This window comes from Chroicocephalus ridibundus, chromosome 1 (genome assembly GCF_963924245.1).
Source record: "Chroicocephalus ridibundus chromosome 1, bChrRid1.1, whole genome shotgun sequence".
Taxonomy (NCBI): Eukaryota; Metazoa; Chordata; class Aves; order Charadriiformes; family Laridae; genus Chroicocephalus; species Chroicocephalus ridibundus.
Genome location: NC_086284.1, coordinates 183,746,652 through 183,770,230, shown reverse-complemented (window position 1 = coordinate 183,770,230; position 23,579 = coordinate 183,746,652). Strand labels below are relative to the sequence as shown.

At 40.9% G+C, this 23,579-nt stretch overlaps 1 protein-coding gene across 3 annotated transcripts in view; it reads left to right on the top strand.

Moving 5' to 3' along the window:
* Positions 1 to 23,579, top strand: part of SRGAP1 (SLIT-ROBO Rho GTPase activating protein 1) — a 149,324-nt gene that overhangs the window by 72,882 nt on the left and 52,863 nt on the right. For all 3 annotated transcript variants that reach the window (XM_063323055.1, XM_063323054.1, XM_063323056.1), the window contains exons 2-5: positions 758 to 953; positions 4,240 to 4,402; positions 13,152 to 13,214; positions 23,230 to 23,412. In XM_063323055.1, coding sequence (XP_063179125.1) covers positions 758 to 953; positions 4,240 to 4,402; positions 13,152 to 13,214; positions 23,230 to 23,412 — 605 coding nt within the window. The remainder of the gene's footprint in view (positions 1 to 757; positions 954 to 4,239; positions 4,403 to 13,151; positions 13,215 to 23,229; positions 23,413 to 23,579) is intronic.

The following is a 23,579-nucleotide window of genomic DNA, read 5'->3' as shown; positions in this document are numbered from 1 at the left end:
ACGATCACTGTGAGCATATATTCTCTTCTAAATTGACTGACTTTGTTTTATGTTAATAAATAGACCGCAGTCTCTGGAACCTTGTGCAAATTTTCAAATAGCTATCTTTAAACTTAGGTACACTTTTTCCTCTATATTTGCTGTAAAATATTTGTTGAATGCTTTTATAGTACACCCATTCCCTCTCTGGCAGAGATGAGGTAGATGTGGAAGCTCGTCTGTGCGCAGTTATGGTGGATAATGCCTCCAGAGTTTACTACAAGGTTCTTCCCATGGTGTATGGGATGTTACCAACCATCATGGTCCACCTGGCAGTCAGCAGGCTGATCCTGGCCCAAAGGGTGCTAGTTTAGCCTGCCATTTTTCAGGGCAGCAGAAGGAGCTGCTGCTCCAATGGTTGCACACAACCTCCTGCAAGGAGGTCACTCCAGGACAGATGTTGTGCTAATGCCAGGAAGAGGATGGGAGCGGAAGGGGGAGGCAGGTCTTCTGCACGTGTGAGCCCAGCGGAGTCTTAAGCCCTTACCATAGTAGTTTATGAGACAGACAGCGGGTGGGATGATGCTGCGGCCTGGGGCATAAGTGTGTGGTGGCAGAAGCAAGAGCTGCCACTGCTGCGTCCCACCACAGGGAATGCAGATCCAGCTGGTGTAGCTGCAGAGGCTGAAGTACGCTGGAGTGTTTGTAATTTTGGTTGGTAACACACAGTTCTTATTTGCTTTCACTGATCTGAGTGGATATGTGCTTCTTTCATTAGAGATCCGAGCTCAACTCATCGAGCAGCAAAAATGCCTGGAGCAGCAGACTGAAATGAGAGTGCAGCTTCTTCAGGATCTGCAGGATTTTTTCCGCAAGAAGTCAGAAATAGAGATGGAGTATTCCCGAAACTTGGAAAAATTGGCAGAGAGGTTCATGGCAAAAACAAGAAGTACAAAGGACCATCAGCAGTACAAGTAAGAGAGATTTCCTTCCCCCTTGCCAGCATGTTAGCCATTGCTGGAGTGCTATGCCATTCTTTGCTTCTGCTGGTTTTGAGTACTGGTTGGTTGAGCCCAGGTTCAAAAGCACACGTAAAATTCCCTGTTTAGCAGCGTAGCAGTTCTCATTGCAGTTGGAGAGAGCCAGGTGCCTAAGTGCTGTTTTGTTGATTTCTCCCTCTGCAATTATTCATGTAAGCCTCTGACAAGCAGTTTCAGTTTCTTAAAAGGTAGGTTGCACACATGTGATCCCTAACCTACCATACGGAATTTAAACCACCCGAAATACAGCCGGTATCTAGAAGAAATGCAGAGCCCCAAACGGGCTTGAAGGCTGTGTGCTGATCAGTTGCAGTGGAGTTGATAGTATTTGAAAGTGTCTAAACAAAGGGCAATCACCATTACAGAAAAAAAAAACAGAAAAAAGGACATGAATTTTGGCAAAAAAGTCATTAAGAAAGAAAACTATTTCCATTAGTTGTTGCCCGTGAATTTGTGCTGCCTCTTGACCACTCTTATTCCTGAAAATGAAGATGATGTGAATGCTATGCCTTGCTTACAATTTAATGTATCCCTTTCATGGCATAGTAACTTGTGTGCAAAACAAAAGTGGTCAGGTAGTATCTGGCAAAACATGCGCACAGCACATTTTCTAAAATCTTTCAAATGCATTACTTGTTGGCATAGTCTCGTCTGGTTATTTTCCTGACTTGACCGGATTAATGAATGCATTTGCCTGGCCCTGTTATGCTTAGGGGTATAAACCAATATTTTGTGCCGGGTCCTACACTTGGGTCACAACAACCCTATGCAGCGCTACAGGCTTGGGGAAGAGTGGCTGGAAAGCTGCCCGGCAGAAAAGGAGCTGGGGGTGTTGGTCAACTGCCGGCTGAATATGAGCCAACAGTGCTCAACAGATGCCGTTGGCACTGGTGAGGCCCCACCTCGAATACTGTGTTCGGTTTTGTGTCCCTCACTGCAAGACAGACATTGAGGTGCTGTAGCATGTCCAGAGAAGGGCAACAAAGCTGGTGAGGGGTCTAGAGAATGAGTCTTAGGAGGAGCTGCTGAGGGAGCTGGGGTTGTTCAGCCTGGAGAAAAGGAGGCTGAGGGGAGACCTTATCACTCTCTACAGCTACCTGAAAGGAGGGTGTAGCGAGGTGGGGGTTGGTCTCTTCTCCCAAGTAACAAGTGATAGGAGAAAAGGAAATGGCCTCAAGTTGTGTCAGGGGAGGTTTAGATTGGATATTAGGAAAAATTTCTTCACAGAAGGCGTTGTCAAGCATTGGAATAGGCTGCCCAGGGAAGTGGTTGAGTCACCATCCCTGGAGGTATTTTAAAAGACATGTAGATGTAGCGCTGAAGGACATCGTTTGGCGGTGGATTTGGCAGTGCAAGGTTAACACTTGGACTCGATGATCTTAAAGGTCCTTTCCAACCTAAATATTTCTATGATTCTATGATTTGTGTTTGTAAAACTGAAAAATAAGTACCTTTTTCCACTATCCAGTCAGTGTTGCGCTATAGCTACACAGGCAGAGCTTTTCTTTCAAGAGAAATGTCTTTTCTAAACACATCTGGCAAAGCAAAGGTTAATCCAAATACAGCTTGCACAGTTCAAAGAGCAATAACATGTATTTCTTAAAATTCAGTTAAGTGACTCAATGATTCCCTGAAATAACCAACGTGTGCGTATGTCACCACTTCAGAGAGAGCCCTGGCTTCTTTTCAGCTTGTGGCAAAATCTTTTTGCCTTGTGCATGCAAACATCTTTCCTTATTCTTAAACATGTGTTAAATCCAGTCTGGCAGATGTGCACGTGGGTTATGACTGGAGTCCTGCCTTTGGCTTTGTTCTGCAATTCTCTGATTGCTTTAAGAAGAGGTGGCAGCAAAAGTCACTTTAACTGGTGGTCCCCCTTGCTGTTCCCACCATTCCCTCCCAAGAACAGGCAGGAAGGTCCATAGGGACATGCAGAAGCAATCTTTGGGACATGCAGAAGCAGTGAGGACCAAGTAATATCAGCATGGCCCTTCAGGGGTGCTCGCGTTGGTTGACCCGGCTGATAAAACCCTGCAGCTCCTAACTGTGAGCAGCACTCTTAAGATGTCCATCTCAAACTAAATGGGGAAGTTTCCTTCTGATTCATAGCAAAGCAAAGCACTAATGATTAAGAAAAGGCTTTTGTCTGTTAATCATTCCTCGTTGCTTTGATTCTGGGAGTCAAAGCTAAAGGTAGGCAATTAGATGAGGAATTAGAGAGCATATTTCTAACAGTGAGAATACTTAATTATTAGAACAATTTACCAAGAGTTCAAGGAGTTTCTCCCTCAATTCGTCACCCCCTCTGGCTGTTTTATCTTCATGTGCTTGATCCTTTTGAGTATAGGAGAATCCCTGCACAAGAGGGAAAAAAAAGAGCAGCAAGTTTCTAGACTTGCAACTTAGTTGCAAGGCAAACTTGAAATTAAAATTTCAACAAAATCATAAGGCAAATTTTATAAATAGGTTTTTGTTGCCTGTGAAACAATTGTTGAACTACATGTATTTTTATTTTGCTTTGTGTAAAAGAAATGAGAAGTCATCTGGGATTTCTCTTGCTGCAATATTAAAAACTGGGAGTGGGCCTGCAATGCAAAAAGTCTGTCGAGGAAATTCCGAACTGAACCACCACGGAAGAAGTCCAGTCCTGCTGTTTGTCTTGTAATTGAACCATCTGGGACTGGCAGTAGCAGTGTATTTATGAGTGCCGTGAGTTTATGAATGCTGATCAAAGAATATGTATGCTGTGACATTTCCTTCTACTTTTATAGCAGTTGTAAAAATCCATTGCAGTGAAACAGCTACACCTACAATTTTGCTCATGAAGGATTTGGGATACTCTGGCAGTGCTTGCTTATTTCTAATGTCAAAAATTCATTACTGTTACTCTTTCAGCAGTGATCTTTATTGATTTTGAATATTTACATGTGCTCCATCTGTAAGCAACTGTAAGCTTTGTGGCAGGATTTTTTTTCATACTTTCAGGTGGCTTGCAATATTCTGAATTCTTACGCTTTTTCAATATTTTTGTATCCATGCCTCATGGGATTTCTAGAATGTGTCTTAAAAGAGTGATCTGAAGCTTGCCTAACCCAAGTTGTTCCAAGAAGCAGCCATTTCTACGTAAAAAGTTATGACTGCAAATGTCAGCGAGATATTTGTCTTAATATTGTAACTTTTTCATTTCTATACATAATACATGTGTATATCTCCTCCTCAGGAAAGACCAGAACCTCTTGTCGCCAGTGAATTGCTGGTACTTACTCCTGAACCAAGTGAGAAGAGAAAGCAAAGACCATGCAACGTTGAGCGATATCTACCTGAACAATGTGATCATGCGGTTCATGCAGATAAGCGAAGACTCCACCAGAATGTTCAAGAAGGTAATGCCTCTCCTGCAGTCCTCCATCTGCCTTGTAAGATGCATGAGGGAGGCAAAAGTGTCCTAATAGGTAGCATTTGAGGAGAAGATTCAGCACACGTAGCATAAAATCTGTTTTAGCACACGTATAAATTCTTCATGACTGTTCTCGCAGAGCAAATCCGTAGTGCTGAAATGCCTGGGAACCTGCTGTATATGCTGGTGACCTTAAGAGCTGAGTCACAAAGATCCAAAAGGCAGGGAAAAAAGCCTGTTCTTGCAAAAGCAGGCTTGTCTACCCATGCAGAAAGGAAACAGTCTTCACTTAGGACTCCCAAAATAGTAATGCTGTATTAATGAATTATTTGTAAAAACAGCATTTCCTTGAAACTCTGTCATGAGAGAAGTGGATGCAAGCCAGAGTAAGGGTGTGTTTTGTAGTGCCTTGGCATAAAGATGGTAGCGTATGCTGCAATTATCCTAAAAGTGTTTCCTTTCCTTCCTACTTTTGATAACAGAACTACTTCTGTTAGATCATTTAAGCATTGTCTCTGTATGTGTTTGTCCTTGTATGTGCCCGTTACGTGTTTTCATAACACATACAATGTGTAAATCCCTCTTGTGCTAAGCAAGCACTCTAGGCAGCCTTAGTTTGAGATATACGTAATGTGTTTGCAGTCATTGTTGCTATAATGTTCCAAAGTAAAAATAGATTATAAATGCACATCTGTCAGTCACAGTGGGATGATGGTAGGCAAGCGTCATACAAAAAAGAGTTCAAAAAGAATAAAGGTTAAAGAATGTGAAGTGTGTGGCTAAATGATGGCAAGGGTACCAGTTTAATGTTTTAAATTGGGAACTGATTTCACATATACCTGACCACAGTCCTAGATAGATAGCAATGGGGTGGAGGGTAGAATCATTTAGGGAGCGCCTATGTTGTACTTGGAGCAAAAAAAAGTAAAAACGTGAATCAAATTTATTGGTGTGCATTAAAACCTGTAACAGTAATAGAGTTGAAATTTATAGTTCCTCAATCAGTAATGGTCTGTTCACATAATGTGTTTGATGCATACAACTGTAGTTCACAAACCACTAAACTTACTACTATGGAAGATTCTTATAGAAGTTGAAAAGATAATGAGAAAAGCAATTTGAACATGCTGCAGTACTGTCTACGTGGAGATATCTCAGACTTGCTTTGACCAGAAGAAATTTTTTGGTATTGAATCTGGAATAGTTTTTAAGTTATTTATGTCATAGCTCAGAAATCTCTTCTTTACTAGGTGTGCGTTATTAGACTAGCCTGTTTGCTTTCAGTTCTTTAGCACCAAAAATCTTACTTTTCCTTCCTTTCTCTCTTCATGGACTGCACAAAAATATCTAGATAAAGTTTTTCATTGAGGAGTCTGTGTCCTTCTTTATTCACTCATAACTTATTAATGGAGATTGCTGCAGCTTACCTGCCAGAAGGAGGAAAATATGTGGATGTTTTCAGTGCATTAACGGGAGGCATGTTGTCCCATCTTCCTGACAGACTCATCTCTTTCCTCCATATTGTGCCCAGGAACATGCAGCATTTCAAATTTCCTTTTTCTAGCATAGCTCTCTGAAGAAACACAAGCAGCTGCCCTTGGTTTTTTATTCCTAACTTGGATCTTCTGCAGGGGAAGGAAGAGAAAGGAAATTGAGGGAGTCCTGCTGGATCTGGAGCTCACCTGAAGCTCATAACCTGGACTGACATTAGCAGAGCCCAGATCCTCAACAGCCCTGTCCTACCTTTCAGTGGGGTTTGCCGGCTGACACTCAGCGTGACAGTGTCACACCAAACAGCTGTTAGCTGAGGTGGAGAACGGGCAGAGTGAGCTCGCCAAAGTCTGTGTGAAGGGATCTGAGCCAGGCCCGCTAACGTGAGGGGAGGGGTGGCAGGAAGACACATGGCACCTCAGCATGGCGTCAGTCAGCTTCATGGGCATGTGGCCTGAATGTGGCAGTGGTTGTTCACCAGTATCGATTCTGAGCACGCACATTTAGCATAGTCTGTCAGGAATCAATACTTGTTGGAGAAGGTTAGTATTTCCACTGAGTCCCAGCGTGCACAGTTCTTGCTGTGGTGCTTGCTGCAGAGTACTGGTGATTTATTTGCCGTTAGTTCCCAGCTGCAGAACTGATTATAACTTGAATGATGATGAAGCTCTGGTTTTAATTCTGTGAAAAGGGAAGGGAGTTACAAAATGAGGTGAAAAACATTGGACAGAGAGAAAACCAAGACCTGTGCGGGAGGTGAAGCTGTTAGCAAATTGTCTTGCTTGATTGATGAAGAACATAAGCTGTCTACTTCTATGTTTAGTCCAAATGGGCAGCTTCAACTGCAGTGGCCTTTAAAGGTCCCTTCCAACCCAAACCATTCTATGATTCAGTGATAATTTCTGTCAGATGTGAATGAGCAGTCTAACTTAAGGTACGTCACAGACCGTCTCAGAAATGCTTAATGGACATCCACCAGGCAACAGGAAGAGATTAAGTGCAAAATGCATGTGTCCTTTACTACAGTCCCCCTCGCAGGAAGGAGGTCACAGGAGCAAAGAGAAGGTGCACTTAGAATGAGATTTCTGTAGGTTACTTTTGAAAAAGACTGGATTTTGAATACAATTCTGTCACAGAAAAGTTGAATCAATCTCAATGGGTGTCATCCCTATGAAAGCATATGGGATTTGTTCACTGTTCACTGATTTCAGATTAAAGTAGAGGCAAACCATATCCTGCAGATACTTCTACATCGGAGTCTGATCATACTGTTCTGTGAGATATGTACTCTCATAAGTAATAAATGTAAATAACTAGTAATATGAAGATTTCAAAAATAAAGACTAACAAGTGCATGCTTAATATTTCACTGCAGTCCATGGTCAAGAGCAGGAGATACACCCATCTAACATATGGCTCCACAGCTTTGCACATAGGAGCACTTTTTGTCTTTCTAAGCAACTTCAAAATACCAGCTAATCAAGCTTCTCTATATTCAATAATTAGATCATTTAATTGTATATCTTCCAGTTTATTCACCTAATAGAGTTATGCATCACTATTATCATTTTGTTTTAGTTCTCCCTTCATCTTGCAGCAGCCACTTCTGCATCTTTGGAGGTGCTTTAGCTCCACTTCCAAGTCTGGAGAGTAACTATACCAAGTCCATGATCAGAGCAGGTGTCCATCATTCTGTTCTGAACCCCCAGTCTGCCTGTTGCAGAAAGGCAAAGTGTCTCAGAGTGGATTGCCCCCTTGCTCACAAGCAAGATACGGGGATACATCTGCTCCCTCTTTTTTCTCCCCCTCTTTCCTCCCAAGAGGATGAGGCTGCCCATTCTGCTTCTCAGTGGTAGCCCTTACTGGCTTTTTCCATCTTGTTGCTGGGCACATAGGTCCGCAAATGAAACTTTTCCATGAAGTGAGCCCAACATTTCCTAGAGGGGTCCTGTTTGTATGCTATCCTAAGATTGGCTCCAGCTTGAGTTACAGTAATGAAAAGATCAAACGATCTCCTCATTTCCTGGCCATGCCTACCAGTAGAGTATTGTTTGTTCCCTCGCCTGCTGATGTCTCCTGTGTGGGATACAGCACAAAGTCAGATGTCTGTAGCAACCCCTTTCTAGTCCTTCTGTAAAAGGTGTGTGCAGTACCCAGCATTGATCTATATGAAATCTAGTGATGAGAGGTGTCTGTACCCCTTGGTTTTTTTACCTTGCCTTTGTCTCACTGTCTGTTCTTTCTCATTCTGATTCTTCCTTTTGCGTGCATCTATGCATCTGTCTTAACATTTGGATTGCTTTGGTGGAATGATCCCTATTGGTTCTACCGTATGTGTTCTGATGGGCCGGGATATATTGTATTCAGGTACCTGATTGTACATGGCTTTCCTGTTGATGACCCACTTAACATGTAGATATTCATTATTTTTGTTCTCCCGGGAGGTCTTTGTCGTTCTTTTTTCCAGGGGTCAGGAACCAGCATCTGTTTAAATGTACTAAATGCGGGACAAAGATAGGATCTAGTTCAGAGATTTTGTGGCATTTATCTGATGATATTATGTCAGGCATCATACTTCCAGATAGGCACTTAGGCTCTTCTTCTTTTTAGTTGCTGGCATATAAAAGCAGTACAGATTGCTGTTCATGCTTAGCCTTCATGCTGCACATAAAATTACAAACATAAAGTAGCAGAGTTCAAACCTTGCATACTTGCATCTTTCTTCAGGCAGATGGGGTAGATGGCCTCATGGGGACAATTAAAGAATAAAGTAATACGGAAAAATGTCAAGCAGAAGGGAAAAGTATTATTCAGAACATTTCATGCAGTGATTCTGGTTACCCCAGCATTAATAATCAACTGTATAAACACATACCCACAAAATCCTTAAGCAGATTTGTATATTTATAATTTATAAACATGTATTTTCTTTGGACAGAAACCATAACGAGCCAAGATGAACATATCTTCCAGTGTTTACAGTAAAAGATGCTAGAGAAGCCAAGCACAATAAATATTTTAGTTCCATAATCTGGCTATTAACAGGAATATGACTACCTGCCAAATCTATTTGACATTATAAAGATCGTGGCATACACAGAGATCTTTTGCACCATTTTCTTAAACGTTTAAAGGGATAGCAAAGCTATTTGTTGCTATAGACTGGCAAATCTGGGACAAAATTTTACTATGTTATGTCAGTGTCACCGCAGCTCATGAAAGCTCATTAAAAGAAGGGTTTGCACATCACTTCCCCCAGGGACCAGCAGCAGATTCATTTAAAAGCAATAGTCACAGAATATTTTCCCTAAATGATGTAACTGAGAGTAGCATTGTGTGTGCTAAATACAGACACTAAAGAGTTCCAGGAAGAACTGAACCAACTATTAAATTTCAGTAAAAAAAAAAAAAAAAAAGAGTAAAGTATGGGTACCCAATTATGCTCTGACTGAAATGGAAGGAAAAATTCTTAGAGACTTCAATGAAAGCGTATTAACGTGGAATAAAATTTTAAGTTTCTCAAACATTAATCCATAAATATAGGTCTTTATAACATCAGTAGGACCACTGATGTATTGAATGTTGATCACATACTGAAAGGCTGGTTTAGGTACAGTTATTTATCTGTTGCATGGGCATGATCTGTCCTACTATCAGGTGAAAAAAATGTGCCACTCTCTCTTAATGCTTTGAACTAGATTAGTAACATATATAATATTTTTAGGAAGAGTTTGCATGTGCTCTAACATTTTTATGCTGTTCTTCGTTATTTTGGTTAATAGATGCTAATACATTTCTCTGGGACATAGTGAATAAAGAAGCACGTCAGTGATTGTTTGTCGGGTTTTAATGGCCTGATTAGAGCTATCAATTCAGCTCCAGGAAAACGTGTGCTGCATCTTACATTCTGTGGTTTGGCTACCCTGAGGACAGGCTCCTAGAGGAGCACACCGTTCAAACATGCTGAACTATTGCAGGGAACAGGTAACATAAAAGAGAAATAGGAGAGCCATTAACCACGGAAAATAAATGCACTTCTTATCTGGTGCTCTAACGCCCTATATATTACCCGCTAAAAGCTGTATCACTTGCCATTCGAGTCAGTATTTCTTGATCTTAAATGCTAATGTAAAACGTGTTGGTTCTTGAAAATAAATCCCTTTTATACTGCTAAGGTTAACCAAATTTCCTGATTTTTATTGGACAATTCCTACAAAATCTTTCATCAGAAAGAGGCAGCAACTGACATGTTATCCATCACTACAGGCACCCTCTGCAGATTGGAGTCCCCAGATGAACTGGTGGAAGAATGACTCATCTGTGATCATGTGGCATTGCTAGGCACTCTCTTCCTAATTTTTACTCTTTTTGCTGATCACCTCCCTCCCTCTCTATTTGCTTCCCACTTTAAAGCCTATTGTCCTTTCCTAAAAACACCTCCCCCTTCCTTCTATTGTGATCTCTTCCATTCACCTTCAAATTTACCATTGATCAACGTGTTGCCTGGAAAAATCATGTATGCATGGTGGCCAGTAAATCCTGCGGGCTGGACAAAGCTTTACAGGAGCAAAGAGAAGAAATGGATCCTAGTAAATCATAGAATGGTTTGGGTTGGAAGGGACCTTAAAGATCACCTAGTTCCAACCCCCCTGCCATGGGCAGGGACACCTCCCACTAGACCAGGCTGCTCAAAGCCCCATCCAGCCTGGCCTTGGACACTTCCAGGGATGGGGCATCCACAACTCCCCTGGGCAACGTGTTCCAGTGTCTCACCACCCTCACAGTAAAGAATTTCTTCCTAATATCCAATCTAAATCTGCCCTCTTTCAGTTTAAAACCATTACCCCTCATCCTATCATTACACTCCCTGATAAAGAGTCCCTCCCCATCTTTCCTGTAGGCCCCCTTCAGATACTGGAAGGTTGCTATAAGGTCTCCCCGATGCCTTCTCTTCTCCAGGCTGAACAACCCCAACTCTCCCAGCCTGTCCTCATAGCAGAGGTGTAAATAGTGATCATTCCCAAAATCCTTAACTCATCTGGTGTCTATTTGCATTAAGGTGTAGCTGAAGAGCAGAAGAGGAGAGTGCGTCTCTCAATGAACTGCTGTGTGCTTCGCTTACAACAAAATCTGCAAAGGGCAAAGAGAAAATTGCGTTGAGGTTTTCTGTCTCACCTTCTCAAACAAACTTTTGCACTGCCAGGTGAAGGCATGCTGCCTTAGAATCAGTGTTGCTGTATTTAGGGCTTGAGTTGTCATCCCCTTTGAGATGGTAATGACCAACAGTTGAAAGGAATAAATTGCTTGAAGATGGAGTTCATCTATAGTTTTTTCCCCACACGTGTATGCTTTCATCATCCAGTCTTAATGTCAACCATCTTATTTATATGTTTTGTCCTTCTTTCTGCTAAAGTAATTTAAAAAACAGACCACTCATATTCTGCACTGTAGAAGCAACTAACCAAGAGAAAACAGGTGGCCTCCACTTCGTGGAGCTTTGAGATATGTAATCTGTGTCAGAGCTGCGCTGCTGATTTTTAAAGGCAGGCTGCCAATGTAAAGCAATGAAAAGCAATTCAGAATTTTTGCTAAAGCTTTTACTGTGTTTCCCTACAGCAGCTTGCAAATCTGCAGTTCTTTTCCAATTCTTTACAAGCACTCTGTGCACTGTTATACATACGAATTTTTGTCCTTCATAGTACATGAAAATAATCTGATATTTGCAAAGAAATAGAATTAGTAAGCTTTGTGTTCTAGATACTTCAGCAGTAGGGCATAACTCATGAAAAATACTAGACTTTGATATATAAGCAATGAGGAAAGTTTCATAGTAGTTCTGTGCAACTTGGCTTCAGAGCATCTGTCTCACTGTGCCTTAGCTACTACAGTTAATGCCCTTGGGAATACAGGAATTTCGCTGAAGTGTTTTGTAATTTCTATTTTCAGCTTCTTGTCAGGTAAAAATCATCTTGCGTGTAAGGACTGGAGTGAATACTGATAAGTGATACGGCAGGTTCCTTAAAATCCTGCCCAGAGTTAGGAGTATTACAGTAGGAAGAGAAGAAAAAATTCAAAGTTTTCTGTTCCAGCTACTGAACATCTCTATTTCATCCTCCTAGAAGACGCAGTGGGTGGGATGTGTGGCGTGGTTCCTCCTCATATGTGGGCGTTGCACTGGAAATTCTCATTCAGAAACCATTATTCCTGCAGGTGTTTTAGTGATGGCCAAGTATGTGTTAGCAGCTTTGGAGATGAGTTGTCCCTGAGGATTTTCCTTTGGCTTCTGTACAAATACAAAGTACTTCTCATAGCTAAGGCCATTATCTATCATGAAGTTGGAGGTTTTCAGAAGCCGGGCTAGTTATCAATTTATTCACAGGAAAAAAAAGCTGACGTTTCCAGCATGGATGTTACAATGCTGAGCAGCGCAGAAGAAATGTAGCCAGGCCGTTTGCCAAGTCCCGTAGCTCTGTTCTATAGCTGTTTTCCAAAGGCTGTGGTACAAATGCCTTCAACTCTTGCACAGTTGCCACAATTTTCATCTGATTGAACTGCTATGGACAACTAACAAAGGAATATATTTGAATGAAACTCCAATTAAATACTCTTATTTTGACATACTTGCTTTCTTTAATAACTACTGCTAAGCATTTCTTTTTTCTGGGTCAGAATGAAAGTAAAGACACAGTCCAGAAAAGCTAAACAGAGCTGTTTCAGCAGCCCACTCTGTGCAATATTTTGCAGTTGGGTATCTGTTTCAAAGAGGAGCCACAATTATTTCTTGCATAAATATTTAGATAGTTGCATGTGCTGAGAAACAAAGACTATTCTAGATGTAAAATTGGGCTGGGTGTCCCTCTAGAATATCACATTCCACATGGTTTAGTTTTTGTATATATCATAGCAGTTGTAAAACAGTACACAGTTTGTTCCATTAAAAAGGCTTATAACATTAATCGTGAACTTTACCCTTTCTGTTGGCACCTAATTTCCTGATGCTTCGTGGGAAAATCTCTCCAATTACTTATGGGTTTCCTTTCAGAAGTCTTCTGTCCAGATGTTGTCTGTCTACCTCTGCATCCCTGAATCGTTATTTTTAGTGCACAATACTTCTCTCGGAACAGTGTCTTTGTAAGCAATATTGCATTCACCATCTAGGATGAACAATGAGTACGAATATCAAGAAGCAAATGTATGTTGCCGTTTTTGCGTGCCTTTTTCTAATAATTTCTTTTTAATTACAGAGCAAAGAGATTGCGTTTCAGCTTCATGAAGACTTAATGAAAGTTCTTAACGAGCTTTACACAGTAAGTACAGCGTTTTACTTAGCTTATCTTACACAAATTCCATATCAGACTTCTTCTATAAGCTTTAAGTGTCCTTTTGTGTAGCAAGTTACTCCCCAGTGGAGATGCTTATTCTTGTCTTTTCACACAAGTCTACACTATCTCTTTTGGAAAGATTACTTGCTTATTTACAATACATATACTAATACTTTCAGGATTACTCTTTATTTTCAACCCTTTCCCCCCCGCAGACTATGCTAAGCCAGTTTATTATAAGTTTTGTTGATTATTAATGAGGCATTTCTACTCAGAGCTTACCAGCGCAAAGCTTCTTCCTTTTCTGCCTTGTTTTTGTCCATGCTGCCATCTGCTTGGTTTGACTCATGGACTACACTCAGTAAAAATCAGTAAATGTAACTTATGTGCCCTCTCCTTTCCCTGGCTGGGGTACATAAGTAACGAAAAGAAGAACAGAGGGTTGTGTAGGCTTTCCATACCATTCAGAGTTCTAGGTGTTCTGGCAAACTGCTGCTAACCTGTTGGAAAATCTGAGAGAAGGTAGGTCTGAACTTCTTTTCCTCTTTGAAACTCATCTACACACCTCGCTACTAGACGATGAGGTCTTGTCTACTTACAAAATGTTTCCCAAAATATTTTTGAGAGGATATGTTCTGAGAAAGAACAAACCAAGAATTACTCTTTGTTTTAAACATAGCTATACAATGAAGAGGAAATGGTGACATCCACCTATTACAAAAGTCTCTTGATTCCTGATGGTTGAGGAAGTTGTACATCTAAATTCTCCCATCTGTCTGGAAGAACTGAAATATCTGTGCTCCAGTACCCTGCCTAAGCCTCTAATATGCTCTGTTCCCTATCCTCAGTATTTGGGAGACCGGGAAAAAAACTCCACGATATCTATATCAAGAAACAGTTTGTGATTTTGAGAAGTTTAGGAGGGTGTCAGAGACCAGCTGTCCTCTCCTCAGGGAGAGATCAGTCAAGCATTACTTTTATGCAGCTTGTCTGTTTTTCTTTTCACCTAGGGAAAATTGTACACCCATCAGTGGATGGGTTGAAGAACATTTGAACTCAAGAGCAACTTAGGTGGCAAAAAGAAGATCTAAAGAAACGTAGACCTGTCTCAATGTCCTGGGTTCTTTTAGATTGTAGTTAGGAACAATGCAGATTTCTACAACCTACCTAAACCTTTTTTTTTTTTTTTTGAGGGCTTTTCTTTGGGGCTTTTTTTTTTTTTTTTCCTAAAATCACCACTGATTTTGTAGGGTGCGATACTGAAAAAACTTGTTGGCTCAGGCCCGTAGCCAGTGAAGTATGGCAGGATCAGCTTCTGCAAAGTAGTGATAGCCGCAGACAATTGGCAGAGCTGCAAGGGGATCAGCGACTGTAGGAGCCATTGCAAAAGTGGGGCTTCAGTGGTGAGTAAGCCCTGAAGATACAGTCTTGTTTCAATTAAACGGTTGTGTAACTCCAGTGCTTGGCGAGGCACGGGATTAGTGCCATGTTTTCCTCCCAGGGTAGGAAGCATGTGCTGAAATACTTTGCTGAATCACCAGTGAAAAACTGCAAGGCTGGACTTTGGTATTTTCACTCTTTTTCTTCACTCTGGTGCTGTATCTTCCCACTGATGGCTACAGATTTATTCAGATGTTAAACTCCATGTTATGGCTTCCAGCGGATGCTGGTTCTTCTCTCAGAATTTAGGATGTTTGTAAAATCAGATTTTTTTTTAATTTAATAAAATACAGAGGAGGTGCACAATTTCAGTTGGGTTACTGCTGCAGGATGACTTCTTGGGATGGAATTAACTTCACCTAATTTTCAGGTATCTGCAGTGTAGGTACAAATACCTTAGCTTGCCATCTGTGTTACAGTTATAGTTATTGGAAATGTAATACGGGGAGATCAGACCCCTTTGTTCGATCAGATGCAAGCATCTGCTTCACATGAAATGATCTACACCGTTAACTCTGTTGTCCAGCTTTTCATTGGTTGCAAAGGACTTGGTCAGCTGTAGATGCCCACAGATACAACCCACGCTTAGTGAAGTGACAATATGGTGCAGAGTAGCATCTGTTCCACTGCTTGCATGTTTAGAATGATCATCAACATATCTGTGTATTTTATTATATCTGCTTGTGTACATAAAGGTAGAACAATATCTAGACAGATGGAAAGCTCATGCACAGGTTTTTAATTCTGTGTGACATTTAATGTTTACGGAATAACATCGTAGCGGCCTTACCAGAACAAGTATCTGCAATTTTAATCTCCCGGGGGGGTATGTTTCTCAGTCACTTACAAAAAGGAGAAGTCATCTTCCTATTTGCCCCATGATTTATTGGGGGGAATTCAATCTTACTATTGTGAGATAAATCTTTGTGGCCAAAAGAAAGCAAATTAATTTCAAGTCTCTGAATAATATACTAATATTGAAGTCTCTCCCTACTACTTGGTTCCAGTTTTTTTTTTTAAAGGAACAGCACCTTCATGAAGTATAACTGTTAAAATGTGAAGCCTTATTGGAGTTTAAATACCTCTAAAGCCTTTGAGTGAGGGGAAAGTATCAGAGCTTTTAATGTGTATGAAGAAAGGTTTAATAATCTGTTTACTTCTTCTCATCATTCTTTATCATAGGAGAAAAGTCTGTAAATTAAGGTCACCTTCCAGAATTAAAAAAAACAAGCAAGCGTTTGTGCATAAAAGTGCATTGAAGAGAATGAGAGAATTAAAATCACTAAAAGCTAAAGTAGTAAGATGTCCTTGTTCTGAGGCACAGATGTGTAGTCAATGTAAAGAAATTGCATGTTTTAGTTGTCACTTCTTGAACTTCTCAGATAAAGAGTGGGTCCCTTAGGCACACATACTAAGACGTTACACACCTGGATTTCTCTAATGCTATAGGATCAAGGGCTGAATTAAATGCTTGTTTCAAAGCCAAATGATGAGAAGCTCTACCAGCCATCTCTAGCATGCCAGCCAGACCTGAGGCCTCACCACACCTACTTTCAGACTTCTCAAGCACCAGGTATCTCAAAACCAGTTTATCTAGAATGATCCTGAATAAACAGAATGTTTAAAGGCATTGCTATTGATTTGGGACAGATATTTTTAATGGATGAGTTCAAACACAAGCTACTAAGTATTAGAATGACAACTGACTCTTCTTCTGGCGATGATGCTGTATCAAGTGTCTGAGTCTTCTGTATCATAGAAAGTGACAGAAAAAAAAGGTGACTTTGTGACCCGTCTCTGAATATCTAGACTTTTTAACCCGTTCCATAGGGCCAAATCCAAAACCTGCTGTAGTGAGGGAGTTGTGTCCCTTGGTTTTGACGGGGTTTAGATCAAACAAGTCAATAAGCAGTGCTGTAGATTTTGCAAAGAAGAAACTGCTCCAAGAGCAGAAATCAAGAAATCACTGAGAAATTGAAGAGACGTGCCACCTTCCACTAAGAGTGCATTATGAAGGTTTTCAATTAAAAACACTTTCTACTCAAAGACACATTTTAACTTGTGAAAGTCTGAACCTCAGCCTTTTGAGAGACGGAGACACTAGAAAGCATTTTGGCTGCTTATTTAATGTGGAAAAGCTCAGAACTGCAATGAAATGTCAAAAAAAATAAAATCAGATGCTTTGGAGTATTAAATACCTACTGTTCTTTAAAAATGCACACTATTGAGAGACCTTTCTCCTTGCTTACACTTTGTGCAATTAATTCCTTTTCCCATTTTCATTACTGGGAATTGTCATGGAAGTAGGAGATTTGTACCATAGGTCTTCATTTACTCGCTGGGAGTAGCTTAGCTTCTGTTGACTTTGACTTTGGTGTAAAATTACACATCACTTACAGGATTGTTGAAAAAATAAGAACAGAAGAGGTGAACCATGGCTTCAGAAGATGGTTCTAAGAACCTGTGAGCAAAACAAGCTTATTTTGCTGGAATAATCAGAATTTTTTAAGGGAAACTTTACTTTTTAATTTTCCATCCCTTTTACATGGGGAAGGTTTTCTTACATGTTATGTTACATATTTTATGTTTTCTACATGTTACTCACAGGACTGGTGAAAATGCATTTTAAGACTTTATGTTCAATTCTCAGTATTTTATCAAAATGCCACGCTAAAAACATTTGAATAGCTAAGCTTCCGTATCTTTGCAAGTTCAGTAAATGATGAGTGGTGAGTAGTTTTAATTACGCATGGCTTCTCCCTGGCGGTGCCAGCCAGTCAGTATTTTCAGGTCTCCAGCATCTCAGCTGCTGCATTCCTGTATTATTCCTTTCTCTACTACACTTTTAGCCAATGTAGACTAGTAATTAGTCCCACGTTTTACGTAAGGATATAAGCTATTGAAACTAGAGTGAGGCGTATCTTTTGAGTGAGTGGGGATGAGGAAAGAGGAGCCCGGTTAGTTGTGTGGGGTCGCAGAACGTAGTTTATTTCCTGGCAATTACAGGAAAAAAAGTTGGTCAGACTGAAAACTGTAGGAGATTTGGGTTGGTGATTTTGTGAACTGAGAGATTTAGAAATCTTTCTACATGGTGACTTAAACAGACAACAGAGTATGGATTTTACAGTAGATCATCTTTGCAACAGAGAAGGCTCCCCAGTCAAACTCTTCTTCCATTTCTCGGGAAAGCTAAAATATCTTGTACTGTCACATCAAGTACTGGAATATGACAGCAATGTCTGAGTGACTGGGAATGGTAGGAAACACAAAGTAGGCAGACTCTTTTCTTGCAATAGAGGGAGATCTCCACTGGATTTATTTAGGGGTCAGGGCATATTCATAAATGACCTCTAAAGGAGTCAGGGAGGGATCAATGAGGTGACAAGTTTGCTAAAAATACAGAGCTGTTCCAGTAATAACGATAAGGGTGAATGGTGAAGAAATACATCTTCAAGTCTCCCACTTGGCTTTCCAAATTACTCCTACTGGCATCGCACTTTTCACAAGCAATACAAATGAAAGGCTTTCAGAAAAATGAAAAAGTAGGGACAGTCCAAAGCAAACAATTTAATATTAAGTAATACAGGGCTGCTGTGCTGCTTGCATTTTCCACTGCTTTATGTAATTCTTTAAAAATCTTGGCTGTTTAAGTTCTCAAGGTAGTTGCTGCCAGATTTTCTTTTTTCTTTGCTGAAATAACACAGAATCTGGATTCTATGTAGAAAAGTTAAGTCAAATTTACTGTAGCACACCAGAGATCTGAGAAGGTGAAATCAGTAATTCTGTATTGGTAGTAATGTATCAGTGACAGTGCCTGGAACCACATCAGAGGTCGGTTTGGAAGTGAACAGGATGCTGAAAACAGCTAATACTGAGCCTACTTAACTGCTAGAGGCAACTGATGTACTAAAATTGGCATAAGATTTTACTTATTTCTTGGGTAAAATACTAACTAACCTGATTTAATGAATCCCTTGCAACTCCACCTTCTGATAAGAACTCATGACTTAGCAGAGACAATTCTGAAACAATTCAAACACAGTAATTGGAACAGGGATGAACTACTGTTCTGTTAAATGCCTGTTTCCTGAGAAACGCTATGAAAAAGCTCTTAATTATGCAGTTTTATTATAAAAATAAAGCACATGGTAATTCCAATGTATTTTAACTTCGTAGTATTCAGTCTAGTATGTTTGGTTAAGAAGTTTTTGAGAAAATAAGTATTCAAGTAGAAAAGGATAGCCAGCGCCTTGCTACAGGAACATTCCTCTCTTGTAGCCCACAAAAGTACAGTACTAATTACTGTCTTGTTGATGGATTTGCCCAGATAACAATTGTGGGTTTAAATAAAATTATCTAAGGGTTCACTCTAATGTGCCCTTCCCTGTGATAAGTGCTATCTTCTGCCCTAAGCCTACTTGCTGGGCTCTTATAAATGATGCTGAAAATTTGGCACACAAAACAAGACATTTATATCACTAAGTGAACAGTCTGTCACCTACAAGTGGGAGAGTACATAGTTTGGGTAGCATAATCTTTTTCATCTGCTTGTAGTCTGACTTTGTTATCTGACAGAAATCTGTATTTTACATCACTGGATCTGCAGAATAAACCTGCTAAATTAATAGGAGATAAACTCACCGTTTAATTTTAGAAAGGGACTAGTACGCATTTAACAATGCTTGTTCACTACAGTGGAGAAGTGCACCATATATCATGATGACAGTTCTGCATCTGCAAAATTATGACCTTGCTCTCTCTTTTCAGCGCATACTTGATGGCTGATCAATAAGCACTTTGGGGACTAATTAAAGTCAGTTCAGTGATAGATACTCTCATAGGATAGTCTATCAGTTCAACAGTTTGGTGGACATTTGAGAAGCGGTATTGCTTATTTCATCAGATTATTTTTCATTTGAATAACAGATCTATGGAGTTATTCACAAATTGGAGATCTGTGGATCTCAGAGCTCTTCATACAGTAAGTCTATTTACAAGAATTATGCAAGCCTGTTGCTGTCTCTTACAGTGCCTAACAGTCTTTTAAAAACTCCAGGGAGAAAAGATGGTATAATGTTAAGGGAAAGAATCATATATGCCACTTAGCATGCGAATTCTAAGCTAATTTGTTGAGGAAGCATGCACTGAAATACTTGGAACCCAGCTCTCTAGCTTGTTCCCGTTTATTTTCCATATGTATCTGTCTGATGCTTTCTCAAGTTAAGTTTAGCTGCTGCAGCTAAGCTCAGCTCTTAAAAAACATTGACAAGTCATGAAAAAGGCTGGAGCTGTCAGCTTTCCCGAGAGGCTTGCAAAATAATGATGTCACTAGTGCATGAGATAAGCGGTGCTATCAACATAACAAACTGGACAGGGGTCAAATGCATGGGCTGGTCACTGCTCTGTACGCAGTCTGTATTGATTTCTAAGGCAGTGTGGCTCAGGTAGGACAGACTCTGTTGTCTATGCTTGAGTATACTGACAAAGGGAGGGCTTCTTTTTCAATTTTAGTTATCTTAGGAATCATTTGTACCAAAAACTTGTGCAGAGTTTGTTGCGAGAACACGGATTTCAAGTAGACATCTTGGTTCCCCGTACAGACTATGAGCTCCATGTTGTTCTCACACAAAACTTCTCTTTCAATTGTTGTAGAGTGAGGCACTCTGGATTTGGTAGCATGTGCTGTAAGCAGGCATTGAGGGGAAGAAGTACTCTTCAGTGAGGTGAGGTTAGCGGAATCCGTGTGGAGGCTTCTGAGCCTTTTGGTGGGAGCTGGTAGTGATGCACTTGCACTCCTTCACTCAACAAGTAGGCAAGCTGAAACGTTACAGATGGACATTTATATCTAGTCCACTGGGCTACATGGCACCCAGAAAAAATGCTTCAAAAACTTCAGTGCTTACTGCTTTTGTCAAGCAGAACAAATACTTGCTTCACCACTTAAGTCAGGTGCTTTGAGATGTGCTGTTAGGAAACTCTGAGATATTATTATTGTTCCCTCTGCAGGCAGAAGAACCGAGAGAGTACAAAAGGAAATTACTTCCCTAGGTGGTAAAACACATGAGTTAGCCTTGTCCCACCAACTAAAAAGTCTCTGGAGCTGACACAGAACAAAAGATGAAAAATAAAAGCCAACACCTGTAAGACTTCTGTAAAGAAGCACTCAAAAAATTGAGTAAAAAGGCCAACAGAGAAGGGTGCAACCATGTTTTTAATTTCTTTTTTCCCATCATTTTTAATAGAGCCATATCACATTTTTGTGCTTCTGAGGTTTGTTTTATAAATCATTTATTTAAGAAGTGCGTTTCCTCATTTTGCAGCAGTTCTTTTCTTTCCACGTGGCTGTATGAGTTAGACTCCCAGGGCACAGATTATCAACAACTTCAGGAATGCCTTTGGTAACAGTGCAGGACGCAGGGAGCTGAACGTGGCATTTAGTTAAACTGGGAACTGTGCAGTCTTGGCTCTGCGGGCTTGCCTTCTCTTCCCAGCCCGGCTTTGTTCGTCTTCAGGTTTTTGCCTCATCCATGGAGATGGTGAGCTGCTGGGGCAGCAGCTGTTCCCAGCTGGGACAGGGAGCTCCGCACTCTGGTCAGCCCTCGGAGTGCGACTGTGATATAAAACAGCAGCAGCAGCAATTACACTAAGCCCTGCGCCTGGCAGTTTGGGTTTTTTTCATCAGAGCTGTAAACATACGTTTTTAAGAATAAAAACAAAGCTACTCTTTTCGATGGGCATCTCCAACTGTTTTACCTTACTACAGGAAGCTGGTGAAGAGTTGCCTGTTTCATTTTTAATATCAATACTATTTCAGTTGTATCAACAGCATGGCATTGGTATTAAATAGTGGCATACACAGTTACGGTGTGTAACATATGCATAACATACATGGTTATGGCAAATTGCAGCTCTCTGGAAGCTTCTTTCTTTCTGTTGCACAAGACTTTAAAAATGCATCTGTTCAGCCATCACCTGACATGGTGCAGTTGGTTTGTGTCAGTCCGCGCTCAGCCGTGCTGCGGTGGATTTGCACTGTCTGGCTCTAGTGTCCCCCGTGTTGCCGCTCTATGGATGCTCCTCGGGCTGGCCTAACTACTCAGTTGCAAAAAGAACTCCTCTCCCTAGGGAACATTTCAAGGCACCTCCCAAAACTAGTCTGTCTCCTCCATGGGTCACACAAAGTTCTGCTGAGGGAGGAACAGCCCATTTGATTCCTCCCTGGCTGTGTCCTTTGGAGGAGATGTGAATGGCTTGCATGGCCTCCACCCAAAGATAACATCTGCTGGAGAGAGCACTCTGGCACCCTGTGAAGAAGAGAGGAGGCCGTGGGCTGCCTGAGGATGCCTTTGTGCTTTGTTCCTTGCTTGAAACTTAAGAACAACAAAAAGCAACCAACCAAACAAACAAAAAAAAGGCTGGGGAAGGTGGAAAGATGCTTTCTGTGCTGGAGGTGGGCAGAGACAGCCCTCTCCAGCAGAGGCAGGTGGTTTGTAGTTGCTTGCTGCCCACTACGTAGCATTCAAGCTGAGGCTTTTCTTGCTCGAAGAAGGGAGGACTGGGCTGAACCAGTCTCTCTCCCTTGTGGTCTGTGCAATCTGGCAGCCCAAGCTTTTGTGGCTATGTGTGTAGAAGGAAGATAATGGTATTAACTGGGGGGGCTATGGGGAAAGCATCTTTACAACTTATTTATCAGGCAGCTCCTTCTCCAGCTCTCATCTGGTTTTAGGTCATACCCAATCTGCTGGCTGCCCACTTGGGACCCACTTCTTTGCAGGCCATGGACAGCCATCCAGCTGGCTGGGGATGTGCTCCCAGACAGAAGCTTCCTGTTGCCTCCGCTTCCTTCCCCTTTCCTCAGTGCTGAAGGTCTCCTTCTGCTTTCAAACATTGGGTGTCCACAGCTGAGCTCTTAACAGCCCTGAAGAAGTCAGATAGATATGGCACTGGCATAGATTTAGTTTTACTGTTCATTATTTCATGTTTTCATTCAAAATCAGGAATCCTGAAGTTTGAGAAGAATGATTTTGCTCTTTCCTGTCACAGCAATAAAAAAAAAAATCCCCCAACATTTTTCTACGCAACTTTTGACTGAAATATTTGGCAGCTTGCTGCCCCGTTGCCTGCCAAAACATTTCTGCGATGCAAGGCCCTTCTGAGCAGAAATGAGAGACGGCCTCGCACACTTACATTATGACTAGTTCTCCATCACCTTTCTCTTTATTCATAGTGCTTGGTCAAGCACTCTGAACACTTAGAATTTTAGATACAGAAATACCTGTTTCTTTAAGGTGAATAGTGGCAGTTTGGACATCATCCAAAGGCCTCATTGAAAGTCAGGCATACTGACAAGGACAGTAGGCTCACAGTATCCCTATTGGGATGCTATTAAATATGTCAGAAAAGAAAAATATTACCAGAAATCCTCAATCTCTGTTGGCAAAGAAACTTACCCAAGGTCCATGTTTATAAGAGAACATTTTACTCAAAGACCCTGTGGTTTTTCTGTAGATACCTTTGCATTCTCATTTTCTCCTAATCTTTTGACTCTTGTCTTTTGCAGGTCATGAAAACGTACCACATGTATCATGCAGAGAGCATCAGTGCAGAAAGCAAACTGAAGGAGGCAGAGAAGCAAGAAGAAAAACAGATTGGGAGGTCAGGAGATCCTGTTTTTCATATTCGACTAGAAGAAAGGCACCAGAGACGGAGCTCCGTGAAAAAGATTGAAAAAATGAAGGAAAAAGTAAATAGTCCTTTTATTTAGCTTCATTTGAAGTAAATTCAGTGCATTTCTGACGTTCTTTAGCATGATATTAGACAGAAAAGTCCAGCTGGGGAATAAAATTAAACAAGGTACACATAATAAACTAGCAGTGGGTTGTAGATAACTTGACTTAATTGTAGTTCAGA